Source organism: Rhopilema esculentum, chromosome 21 (assembly GCF_057945365.1).
Source record: "Rhopilema esculentum isolate cy_ngs chromosome 21, ASM5794536v1, whole genome shotgun sequence".
NCBI lineage: Eukaryota > Metazoa > Cnidaria > Scyphozoa > Rhizostomeae > Rhizostomatidae > Rhopilema > Rhopilema esculentum.
In genome coordinates, this window is record NC_142835.1 from 6,277,833 (window position 1) to 6,289,683 (window position 11,851).

The 11,851-nt window shown below is 37.9% G+C and overlaps 1 protein-coding gene across 3 annotated transcripts; it reads left to right on the forward strand.

Moving 5' to 3' along the window:
* The first annotated feature begins 218 nt into the window (after positions 1 to 218).
* On the forward strand, positions 219 to 11,742 carry LOC135684301 (uncharacterized). Of its 3 annotated transcripts, none has more exons than XM_065199809.2 (2): positions 219 to 3,632; positions 7,980 to 11,742. In XM_065199809.2, the coding sequence occupies exon 2, from the start codon at positions 8,065 to 8,067 to the stop codon at positions 10,249 to 10,251; it is 2,187 nt and encodes a 728-aa protein (XP_065055881.2). In that variant the 5' UTR covers positions 219 to 3,632; positions 7,980 to 8,064; the 3' UTR covers positions 10,252 to 11,742. The 3 variants fall into 3 exon arrangements, with proteins under 3 accessions (XP_065055881.2, XP_065055884.2, XP_065055885.2); XM_065199812.2 differs by having other exon boundaries at positions 219 to 860; XM_065199813.2 differs by lacking the exon at positions 219 to 3,632 and adding an exon at positions 5,532 to 5,639.
* Positions 11,743 to 11,851: the final 109 nt, after the last annotated feature.

Consider the following 11,851-nt stretch of genomic DNA (forward strand, 5'->3'; position numbering starts at 1 on the left):
TTCTTCAGAGCAAATATCAAAATGATAGAAGTATCCCAAAGGAATTAAATTACGAACAATCAGCTGCGATTAGTCAATGATCTAATGTCTCCAGGGTGTTTTAAAGTTTCGTTCCGAACAAATAGCTGAACAGGAATTTTAATTGGTTGTCTTCATTTCCTTTCGTTGCCACAAATAGCATAAATATCGCTGTTCCGTCCAATTGACATAAGAGTGCTGTTGACAATTCCGAAGACTTGTCATGCAGAGAAAGGCACTTAGGTACGAACACCCCTTCACGCTTTTCATTTGCATATCGACCAATCACGACCTGCTTGTAGTAAGCCAAATAACCTTGAAGTGAAGATTCGATATTTAACAGATGCCAGGAAGCTTCCAGAAGACCACATTGAAGGTAGAGAAAGAGTATAGTATTTTATGCGTCTAGATATCTGTTATTATTTTTAATAAGATTACGCCTTACCGCAGTTGCATGTTGGCCCGCGCTTGTCTGTGTTGTGTATCTTACTTTGATTGACTGTTGTGTATTTTACTTATCCTGGAAATCCAAGACTGTGTTGTGACTTGTGATATTTTGATTTCAGCTGTCGCAACTAAACTCTCTCGTGTTGCAGTTTGTTTGCTTGTCGTTTTCTGTGCTCGCCTTTTTCGGCGTTTTGTTTCGTGACTCTGTTAAGCATTTTGAGATATTTGTGGCTTGGGTTGATCAGTCAAATGTGCGTCTTGCGAGGTAATTGCATGTTCATTTAACACTGGTTTCTTCTTGGCTGAGTGCGAAGAGTTCGATGATTGAGAACGGAGTTACCATCTGCAAAGCAGTCTGGATTTGGCTAATCAAATTTTCTGCTACATTGTGCCTGGTAGGTTTCAGACTGAAGCAAGAGTGAAGCTAAAAGTTCACGCGCGAACATCTCCAAAGACAAGTTCTCGATAAATTTTTTTGATAAAGTTGCACTTTGATCATAGCACCATTTCAAAAATATCCGCTTAAATAATTTCCAGCATGGGATTGCGCATTTGTGTTACATGGGGGAGGGGGTATATGCCCCCTAAAGTTTTCATTAACAGCTAGATTTTTTAAAATTGGAAAAATGTCGGTATTTCGAAGTCTGTTTCTACTAACTTTAAGAAACTCGACTGTTGATCTGAAATGAATTGCCAGAAAACATAGTTAAACGTATCCTAAATATATAAAATGTTATCAAAACGCCGAAGAAAACTCTTTGTTTGTTATAATTGTAACTTTAGGGGTAGACACTGGTAAATAAACCCATCTTCTGCATATACTAGTTCGGTAGGTATGCCACTTGAAGGCCCGACATTCTAACGAAAATAATAGAAGCACGGTTGGAATGTCTTCCAAGATCGAGATTTCGCAAAGATCGAAGCATGACTGAGAGGTGTGAAACATAGAAGGCGGCATTGTAAATAAAACAACGTTGGTGCGGAGATGGTCTCAGCGTGAAATTCTCCAGGGAGACAGGCGACAAACACCACATTTCCGTAAATGCCTCATTGCAAACTACAATTATTATTTCAATTGTCCACAATAATGTCTTTGAACTAGTCCACAATAATTACATATTTAATTTAAAGCGGCCGCTTTACACTTGATAACTTTATTATCATTTCCTATTGTTTTATGGTTTTCAGGGACTGCATTTTAGGCAAATTATTCAAGCTTGAAGAGCTCATAAATCAACATGGTCGCTTGGCAGAACTTTCAATACATACATATTTACTGAAAATTCTGTCGTGATAGTTACGTGCGTTGAAATAAAAGGTCTTTTCAGATTAATTTCGGAATTTGTCAGTTTTGATATCTTTATTTTAAGTGTAACGAAATCTTCTCGTCTCAGTATCCTGCTTTGATAGAAAAGTTCTTATAAAAGCCATTTTGCTATTTTGAAAATCAATACGCCTGTAACGCTGGCATTCAATAGTTCCGTAATGCAATCTCTTAAATTTATTCATGTCAGTGTTTATTATCGCTCACACTATTGTCAAACTAACAGTAAGAAAGGTTATTTGAAAGGATAACGAAATCCTATTCTTCGAACCAGATGCAAATGTATTTGTATCAACTTTAACAGGTTTTTAAAGGCATGGAGTTGGTGATATGGTCAATAGTTGACTTCAACTTGAAGTCATTTGCTTGCGGTGTGATCCCCGTAGTTTAAAGCGATCTTCGCAAACCATCTATTTTCAGTCGATCGGTATCCAGTACTGCAGCACGAAAATCAAGACCCTTGCGTTTTTAGGTATATATTCTCTGTTTTTATAACTTGTTAATGCTATCGATGAAAAGGAACCAATTTTAAATGTATCAATTAATCAAGCTAGTCAATAATCAAATTTAACGTGAATCGGTGGCAGTTTTTCCTGCTTTGTGTGAATTTAACACCCCCATATTTTCTTAACGTAAATTAATGCCCCCCCCCGGCATTTCTGTGTTTTACATGCGTGTCTCGTTGATTACTGGGTTTTCGGTTTCACTGGTATATGTTTATCAACACCGTTAAAAGTTAACGATCGTTAATGTCTCAATCAACATCGATATCACCCTGATTCACACGTGGTCGAGTAAGCTCGATATTTCCTTTTCACTAGATTTGAATAATGTTTATCACATGGATGTTCACAGAATGACAAATGGGCTTGGAATTTGCAAATGCAATTAAGAAATATAATTTTCGGTTGTTACTGGAGTAATTACCTAAAATGTAGGAAACAGGCATGAATGTTTTTCTCGTCTGACTGGAAGAAGAGTCTGTGGGAACAGCGCTTTTATTGCAAATTCCTAACTTGCGCCATTAAATGGTCCACTTGTTATAAATCACAATATTTTGCTGCATCATACCTAATCTGCAAATTAAGCCCGTGACTTTTTTGGAGTACATCAGTTTGCAAAGCCCGTTTACCCAGTCTCGCACCTCTCGTGGTTTTTTCCGTAACCTGAAAATCGTAAAATGATTTGCTCATATTCTTTCGCTTATATATCAGCCGCATCGTATCATTAATCAAAAGTACGCGGAAAAATTAAAACAAAAGCAAATGAAGCAACGAAGCTAACATGGTTGCTATAAATTCTCGTTCATTGATCAACCGGAAGTGCTGTTTCCAGTGTAAGAAAACATCCTCCTGCCGTGAGATTCCTGTGACTGACGTAAACGGATTAAGTTTGCTTACGCAAGAAGAAGATAAAGGTTGATGCACGAAATACCTCTGGCAACACCATTTATGACGCATATACCACTGCATACCGCAGTAACAGCAAATGATTTGTGGCAAAACCAAGGATCTTATGTAACATGCCAGTTTTGAAATAACTGACATCTTGTCTTCACTATTGATTGATGTGATGTGACGTATATAAAAGATTTCTCTGTGTTGGCCTAAGGCCCCGTTTCCATTACTCCGTTTTCGTATGAAAATTGAGTGGAATGTCTCCGTTTTTGGGTTGGTATTTCCATTGTAAACCATCAAAAACGAGACATTTGAAAACACTGTTCAAAGTGGATTGATTTGAAAACGAAGACATCTGAAAACGCATCGTTTTCAACGGAAACAACGAGAACGGAGTCATTCGAAAACGCCACAACAACAACAACCAACTTGGCGCCGACATCAAAGTAAACATTTATTTCTGCATCTTCTTGCTTTGGAGTCTTACAAAATAACAGTAAAATGGAAATTTCAAATGCAGTGATATCCATGTCTCAGTTACTGATAGCTATAAATACTCTACAGAGTATATTTTGCATTGTTTTGGCTTTACAGGACCTACATTAAGAACGTAGAAGCGTAATATTAGCCAGTTTCTGATGATTTCAAACGAATGCAAACAAACGAAATGAAAACGAACGAAGACGGAGTAATGGAAACACCCCCGTTTTCGTGCCAGGCTCTCTGGGTGAAAACGGAGTAATGGAAACGGTTCAAGATCATCCGAAAACGGAGACATTTGAAAACGGAGTAATGGAAACGTAGCCTAAGAAGCCCCAACATCCATAAGCGAAACATAAGAAGCAAAGCAAAAACCCTAGCTGCGCTTAAATCGTCAGAAACACAGGGTCAGTAGTCTAATAGATTGTAACGTTTTTGGTGTGCAGACGTTATTGTTAGTTATTATATAATGTTAGTTAGGAATTTACTCTATGTAACTCTTTTGAATTTAGGTTAAAGGCCCGTTAGTCGACTGTTCAAAGTTAACAATAGGCTTTCCAGCGTGTTTATTGGATGCGTAACAATAGGTCTATTCCAACCAATGGGAAATTTTAATGGGCATGTGTCCGGATAAAGTGCCTTTAAAATCATATAAAAACACATTCATTACAAAAGAACTATAATCAACCTTTGACAATAATTGAATTCAAGAATTTCTTATACGCGAAAAAGTATTTAACAATTTTTTTGCGGTACAGAATTTGAAAATGGCTTTGAAAATAGCTGATTGATCAACTATAACGGTCTTGTGCTTGCGTCTTTCTGATTGGCCTATTTCGATCCACAACTGGGTATATATTTTCCATTGTGTTCTTTCGGAACCTTATTCTGACGTTTTATGCTCTGAGGAGTGTCAGACGAAAAAGCTTTTAGTATGTCGTAAAATGTTTGCTTTTTTCAAAGCCATTTTCGAAAAGTATTTAGTAGCTTTTCGTGATGAGAGTACCACAGTGGATGGAGGGTTAATGCAAAGTTGCGTGTGAATATCATTTGGGTATTTTATTAACAACCCGAAGGCCTATATATTTAAGAACTAAAAACAGATTGCCATTTTTGTTTTTTCAATTTTCTAAGAAAATTTTAAGCCGTTACCATTCTGAAAGGGCTTTCTGTAAATAAAAATTACCTGTATCAAAATGACTTGACTGAATCCCAATTTGTCGCCCATGAGATTCGTGCAGCCAATGGAATCTTAGCTCTGTTTCCAACTTGAATGGAACTGAAGAAATCTGAGCCACGTTTTAAATAGACGGTGTGGCAAGGTATTATTGAGAAAGTGTTGCTTCCAACCTTATCATTTTAGCTTAAAGAAACAAATAATTTTTATGCCGGTTAAATCAAAGTAAGTAAAAACTGACTGCGGAAAACACAGTGTGTTTTTATTCCCGTTCTTGTCTGGCATAGTATGCAGCGTATCCACAGCGTATAAATCAAAAGAGCAGTAGAACAGGCATTACCTGACCGCGGGAAGAGCTGAGTCCCGGCCGGTGGTCCTTGTGTTCTTGGTATGATGATTGGGTGGAGGCCAAAAGCCACGAACCACATAGGGCCAAAGAAGCCGCAAACCGCTGTCAAAGATTTTTCATTGTTTTCTACATAAAAATCTACGATTTCTTCTAACTTTAACCTAGGAATCTCTTCCTCTATTTAACTACAGTATCCATAGCTACACTACAGAAATCGCTTGAAATTTCTTTAGAAAGGCGCAAACCGTTATTTCAGGGGCCGCAACCGCGAACAAACTTAACCTGTAAGCCGCAGTTTAAAATATGTTTGAGGCTGCGAACCGGAAGTCTATAATAAACACCTCATTGGTGGCTTAAAAAAGAAGACTATTGGAACTTCCTGTAGTCAAGAATCGTCGAAGATCAAGGTCTTCCTCGGTATTCACAACAAGCTATTTCTTGTTCAAGGTGAGAAACAGACGGCGTATCTTTTTTAGATAATGTGAAATTTCTTCATACTCAATTAGAGTTACATTGATAGAGTTGTCGGTGAGGCCAACAGAGCTCTGACTGCGGCATATTCACAAGCAGCCGTTTCTGATACTGGACTGCCCAGTGTCTAATATCGTCAATCGTGCTGTTGCGATAAACAAATACGTCAATTGACTTTGACATTAGGAAGTCTCATAAGAAAGAAATTTCAAAGGTTTGAAATTCGAACGGACACCTTCTACGCAGTAAGTCATTCGGGAATGTTCTCCCATACAATTTGACAAAGGTATTTCGCAGGTCAACGACGCCTGCTTTTGTTTCTGTGATGGTGTCACGAACTGTTTGGTAGTGGTATCGTTCTTCAGTGTCCAAGGTCAACCTTTTTACTTTGTGTTGTCACCGATTAATTTGTTTTGCAACTGTCATTGTCACTTTGTTTTTTCTAGATGGTCCCTTTTAATGCGATTAGTTTACGCGCAAGCAAGCTGGAATCCAACTGTCTCTTTGTACTATGGTTAGTTTACGAGCAAACAAGTTTTCCATAAAATTGGAAAATAAATATTTGTCGCTCTTGTCTCAGCCATTAGTCGTTTGTGCGGGTATTACAAGTAAGAAAGCACCAGTTGAAAGTTACTGCCAATGTGATGAAATATTATATAGAGCTATGTTTATTAGTTTCCATACTTTATTATATTTTATTATAAGTTGCATCAAATAAACTATTATTGATTTTTTTATTTTACTGTATCTTCATTGATATGATTAATACCTTATACAACATATTGCGACTTCAAGTTCAGAAAATTAGGCACAGAAAAGGTTTAGCAAATACCCGGTCTTTCATAGCGGAGATAATAACGTGACAGCTATGAGTTAAGTGCAACCGACGTATCCAATTACGTAAAAAATTGAAATGGCACATTTTCCGTAACATGTCATACTAAACTTCGTGAAGCTCGCGGATTCTCTGTTCTATAGACACAGATTAAATGGCAATCTGTCCCCTCAATGATTGGCTAATATGAACAATTGATCTTCGCGCCTTAACGGAATACGCTGCTCTCTTTGGCTGGCCTAGCTTCGGTGGTTGACGGCATTTGAAACTGCGAGCAAAAAACGTTCACAAATGGCAAAAAGATTTGATAACTGAAATTGAATGATGATTATGGAAGCATTTCCGTTCACTTTTGAAATATCTGTCGCACAAACCAAACAGGAAATCAATTTATTCTAGCCACAACTTAACTAAAACGGGAACACAGCCATTTGATTCAAATTCTTGCGAGGTCTTGCCGAGAAGAAAATTGCTGATCTAAGAAAATGTCAGAAAATCCAGCTTGGTGTCCTTCTGTTCTCTACCTAGCTTTTTGTATAAGTGGCTTTTGAGTAGCTTTAATAAATACATTCCATACCAATTAAACTACGTTAAAGGTAACTTGGAAAATGTCACATAGCAAATGTCTTGTTTTTCCTTTTAACCATTAAGGACAAGTCGAGGAAGCTATATAGTTCTCTGTTATCTTTTTTAAAGTTGGTTTGAGATTTCCACCGATGGGACATGAGTTATTTACACATTCTTCGAATCAATTGATTTGTAAAAACAGAAAACAAATTTAACAATCTACTTGTTGATTTTTTTTTAATCTACAAGTTCGTTTATCTCTACAAACTTAATCAGACGTGTCATTTCCACTTGACTCACAGCATAAAAACAGAAAGGTACAGGACTGTTATGTGCTCCCAAAGTCATAGAATTTATGTGACCTTTTTAGGTCGCGTTTGCGCTAGAACGAAGTCATATTCATGGCATGTTAAACGCAGCAAGAAACACAAGCCTCTGATTGTTTTCCATGTCTGTGTGTAATTGACTCTCGTTTTCAGATATATAGGTCTCGTTTTCACCTTTGTATCATCTGTAGATCAATACAAGCGCACATAAAGTAGTCCCAGATATATATAAATGTTTTTAACTAACTTTGATGATTTCAGATTAGCCACGTCTAGAATTAGTGAGAAGTTGTACTGTTATGATCCAGGTTTAAACTTGCTTCCTGTCGTTGCTTAATGTTGCTATTGTTTTTTCCGTGTCTCCATTTATGGAAGTATTTTAGAAAGAAATGCTGCCCTACAAACTCTTTGCTATAAGAGCACGTTCAATGTCTCTAGTCAATTCATGTCATAACATGCTTTGCTTACCAGGCAGTTAAAATGTCATAGCCCAATGATGTAAATAGGCGTGTAGATTACAAAATCTCTCCTTCAAGTTGTTATTTAGTTGTTACGGCAATTTTTGACACAAGTATCCTTTATCCGCAGGTAATCAACTTGGCCACAAGCCTGATCGTGTTCTGTAGTGGAACCCTTTAATGACAACTCTGTAAGCAAGACCGTCGACCAGAAAATGGAAGCAGATGGCAGTTTTGTCGGGCTTGCATACGACTATGGAAAATATCCCAAAATTGTTGCTGTTCACAGTAAAACGGTTCAGGAGCCATCTACTAGTCCAGATGCACCCATGTTTCATCCTAATCGACCGCAGTTTTCTCAAAGCTCGATCGTCTCGTTAGAACACACGAGAAAACAAATGTCAAGTGAGCTTCAATACCACCCAAGTCAAGGGCGATCAATGATGGACCCTCGTCGACACTTTCTACAGTCCATGCAGTACGATGAAGCATTAAGGAGACAAGGTATCGCAAGAAACCCTAAAGAGGGTGCTGATTTTCTGCACCCTGGTGTAACGGTACCTTTTCCTCCGACCAGCAACGCTATTTTACGGATGCAGTTTAATCATTATCTGCAAGAGAAACATAAGCATAAATATGGTGTGAATTATAATGGATATTGGGTTACACCAGTTGATTCCGTATCTTTTAAGCATGCTCCTCAGCTGCCTTACCAACCCGAAGAAGTAATGACACATCCGTGGGTTGATCCAGCCATGGTTGATTCTCGATATTTTCCGCAACAACCAGCTATGAAAAGGCAGAAGTTGACACATGATATTCCATTCATTTTTCCTACCGTTCCCTGTAATGGACCTGTTCGAAATGATATTTTCCATGATCAGGGCATACCCGGCTTGAATGTCTTCCCCAGGGTCAACCCTGACATGGTCCCTGCAAATCCTGTTTTTCCCCACTACCGTCAGGGATTCTGTAGCCAAAATTTACCTTCTGAAATCCTAACAGATAATTTAAAGCGTAAGTCAAATCACGATAATGAAATAATTCAAAAGTCAGCCAGTGTTGCACAAGATCTATCTCTCGAGGAAAAGTATGATGGTAGCAAGCACAAAAATTTTCCCAGTCAAATTTCGGTCAAAGAAGAGGCCAGTCCTGAAATGAATATCCAGGTACCTTATGCGAACAATGGAGAGAGTAATGCTGCTTATAGGAGCAATGAAGAGAGCAAAAGTGATTTCAAAAGCAGACAAGGTACAAATTCTAACACACATAACATGTCGGAGCTTCCAGAGTGCAAAGTCTCTACAAATTATTTCCAAAGATCAAACACAGCCGGGCAGGATCATCCCGATATGTCATCAGAATTCCTCAAAATTCTTCGCTCAAAGGAATATAATAAAGATTTCACACGTCTGCTTCTCCTTGAGAATAAAGGGGATCTTCTTGAAGTTTTGAGGTATACTGCTGACCATAGCCGGGCAAGCTTACTCTTTGTTGTCCGTAGACTGTTGTCACGTAAATGCCTCGAAAACGCGTTGATTCTTCTTGAAAATATCAAGAAGTTAGATCTTACCGAAAAAGCGAAAGAAAAAGTACTTTCCGTAGTGCAAGAAAAAATATGGGGCTATAAACCTCGTCTTGACCTGTGGGAAAAGCCATGTGAATCTTCCATGGAAGCAAGATGCGATGTGAGGGCTGGTAATACTAATCATGATCAAGTTGAGAATTTTGATGAGTTGCGTGAGAAGACCTACTGTGATGATCAAGAAAAGTTGTCAAATTTTTCTGAAGAGGCGAAAATCAAGCTTGAAGAAAAATCCAATGATACATGTGAGCCGTTTTCAGAGGGTGAAAGCAATGACCTGTCGCATTCCAAAAAGCAAGGTGATATGATTTTAGAAACGGTTAAAAAAGAGAGGGTGACAAAAACATGCATGGTAGAAACAGATGAACTAATTGTCGTTGCGAATGTGTTGCCAAAGAGAGAAAATTTATTGCAAGGCAATAAAGGTGATTCGGCCAAAGATGAATGCATGCAAGTTAAAGAGGAGAAAACTGACTATACCAAGGAAGAAGGTACTCAAAAAGAGCGTATGCTTAAACGAAAAACTGCATTTTCAAGTGTTTGTCAGGAGCTAGAAAAACGCGGTGAATTTTCAAAAAATGAATTGAAAATGATAAAGGTAATGGAAGAAAATATCGAAGAATTGTCGAGTGGAATAACCTTATTAAATGAAGAGGAATTAGAGCTTCTTGGGAGAGTTGTTGTCCATTTAGATGAATGTGGTAATGTGGTAATAAAAGAGGAGATTTGTGATGATGAATATTCGAACGAGGCTGAAAATGAAAACTCAAATAATCCAGTTGAGCCTTTAAGAACGAATAAAGGAAGGGAAAATTGAAAATGTATACGAAGCCCGATGAATAATGTACTGTTTTTCCTGAAATATTCACAAATTGTAATTTATGTATATATTATAGATTGAAAGAATTTCAATGTTATGTTCTTCGGGTAATGAAAATCGTGTTCGCAACATGACCATAATTATGGGTGTTTGAAAGTATATGGCTTCCTAAAAACGACAATGGGTCTAAAATGTTCTGTTTGTAAATCATGTTAACGTTTTGTTGGTTTCACTTGCTTTTTATGAAAATCACAAAATTGATATTGCAGTCACTTTCCTTTTGTGTTTTCTACCTACTTAGATCACGTCAAAATGAACGATACCGCCGTGTGCCCAGATAATAGCGGAAGCATTTGATATAATATATCATAATTTGTAAAGTTATATATGAACAGAATAAAGATCCCGATACTTATAGACAGAATTGAGACTGGGTGCGTTTTTGTAACCTCGGTGTAGTCGGATCACGAAGCATTATTTTACACCGTGACTTTAAAGGCCTACGTATAGCTGTCTAATTCATGAACACAGACAGTTTCGTGCGAAATATTGGATTGGCTTTGGCGACCCTGCTTTTATCTTGCGACGATTGTAGCTACCGAGATCATTGCATTATTTTTGTCTTTCTCCTTTTGAAATGAAAGATCGAGATAGCAGATCGACACTTTAGTAACTCTTTGTATTGCAGTTATAGTTGTTTGGTATAAGCTCAAACCTGTAGTTTTCCCATTAAATATTTTGTAACTTTTTCCTTAATTCAGAAGAAACCTAGTTGTAGCAAAGAAAACCAAATCGAATGCCCTTTTTAGACTCTTTTGGTACCACAATTTTTCTATTACAATCATCAATATTACCAGATGCTCTCTGTTTTACATGCAATTTCAGTTTAAAGTCCCGCCTGCTTCTTCCTATGCTTTCCTTCGTTCAAAACTGAATTTCAAGTTCATCAGATTAGAGTCTCTGTGATCTAGAAATGCTTCAATTTTTACGACACCTCATTTGGAGGAACGCTCGGTCATCATGTGGAATATGGAGCAACCTCTTCCAACAAAAACAATTTATAGATGACTACGCTAGACTTCAACATTAATTAGCGTCCCGTCCCTCCTCTCATGTAAAGTTGTGGCTCATTGGGTCTGAGGAACGTTGTGGCCTCTGAACCCCCCCCCCCCCCCTTTGTAACCACTTCGTTTTTCAACCAACTAAGACAAATAAACAAGTTTACTATCTACAACTTTATACTATTTGCTGCCTGGTCCGAGCAAATTTCCTCTACAACATTCAAGGGGTACTTTTACCCATTCAATGTCTTTTATCGTAGTACTTCACCTTTTCTATTATTATTTTTCCTTATTAATTGTTTGTTATTTTAACACAATTTTCTTGTTTGGCTTTTGCCTTCTGCACGTTGATACATAACCTTACTGCGTTTTTCTGCTATCGGCGGAAGACCGGTCTGACATCTTAGCCACACTGGCGGAGCCACGGGGGGGAATGGGGAATGGACTGGATCCGCCACTGCTTAGCCATACTGTGGTGATTTTAATATTGTAAAATAGGCCATATTCGCATTCATTCGTCGATCATGCCATCACCA

Bases quoted from the DNA above. Each gene is read 5' to 3' on its own strand.
- LOC135684301 (XM_065199809.2), top strand. From the start codon at position 8,065: ATGGAAGCAGATGGCAGTTTTGTCGGGCTTGCATACGACTATGGAAAA.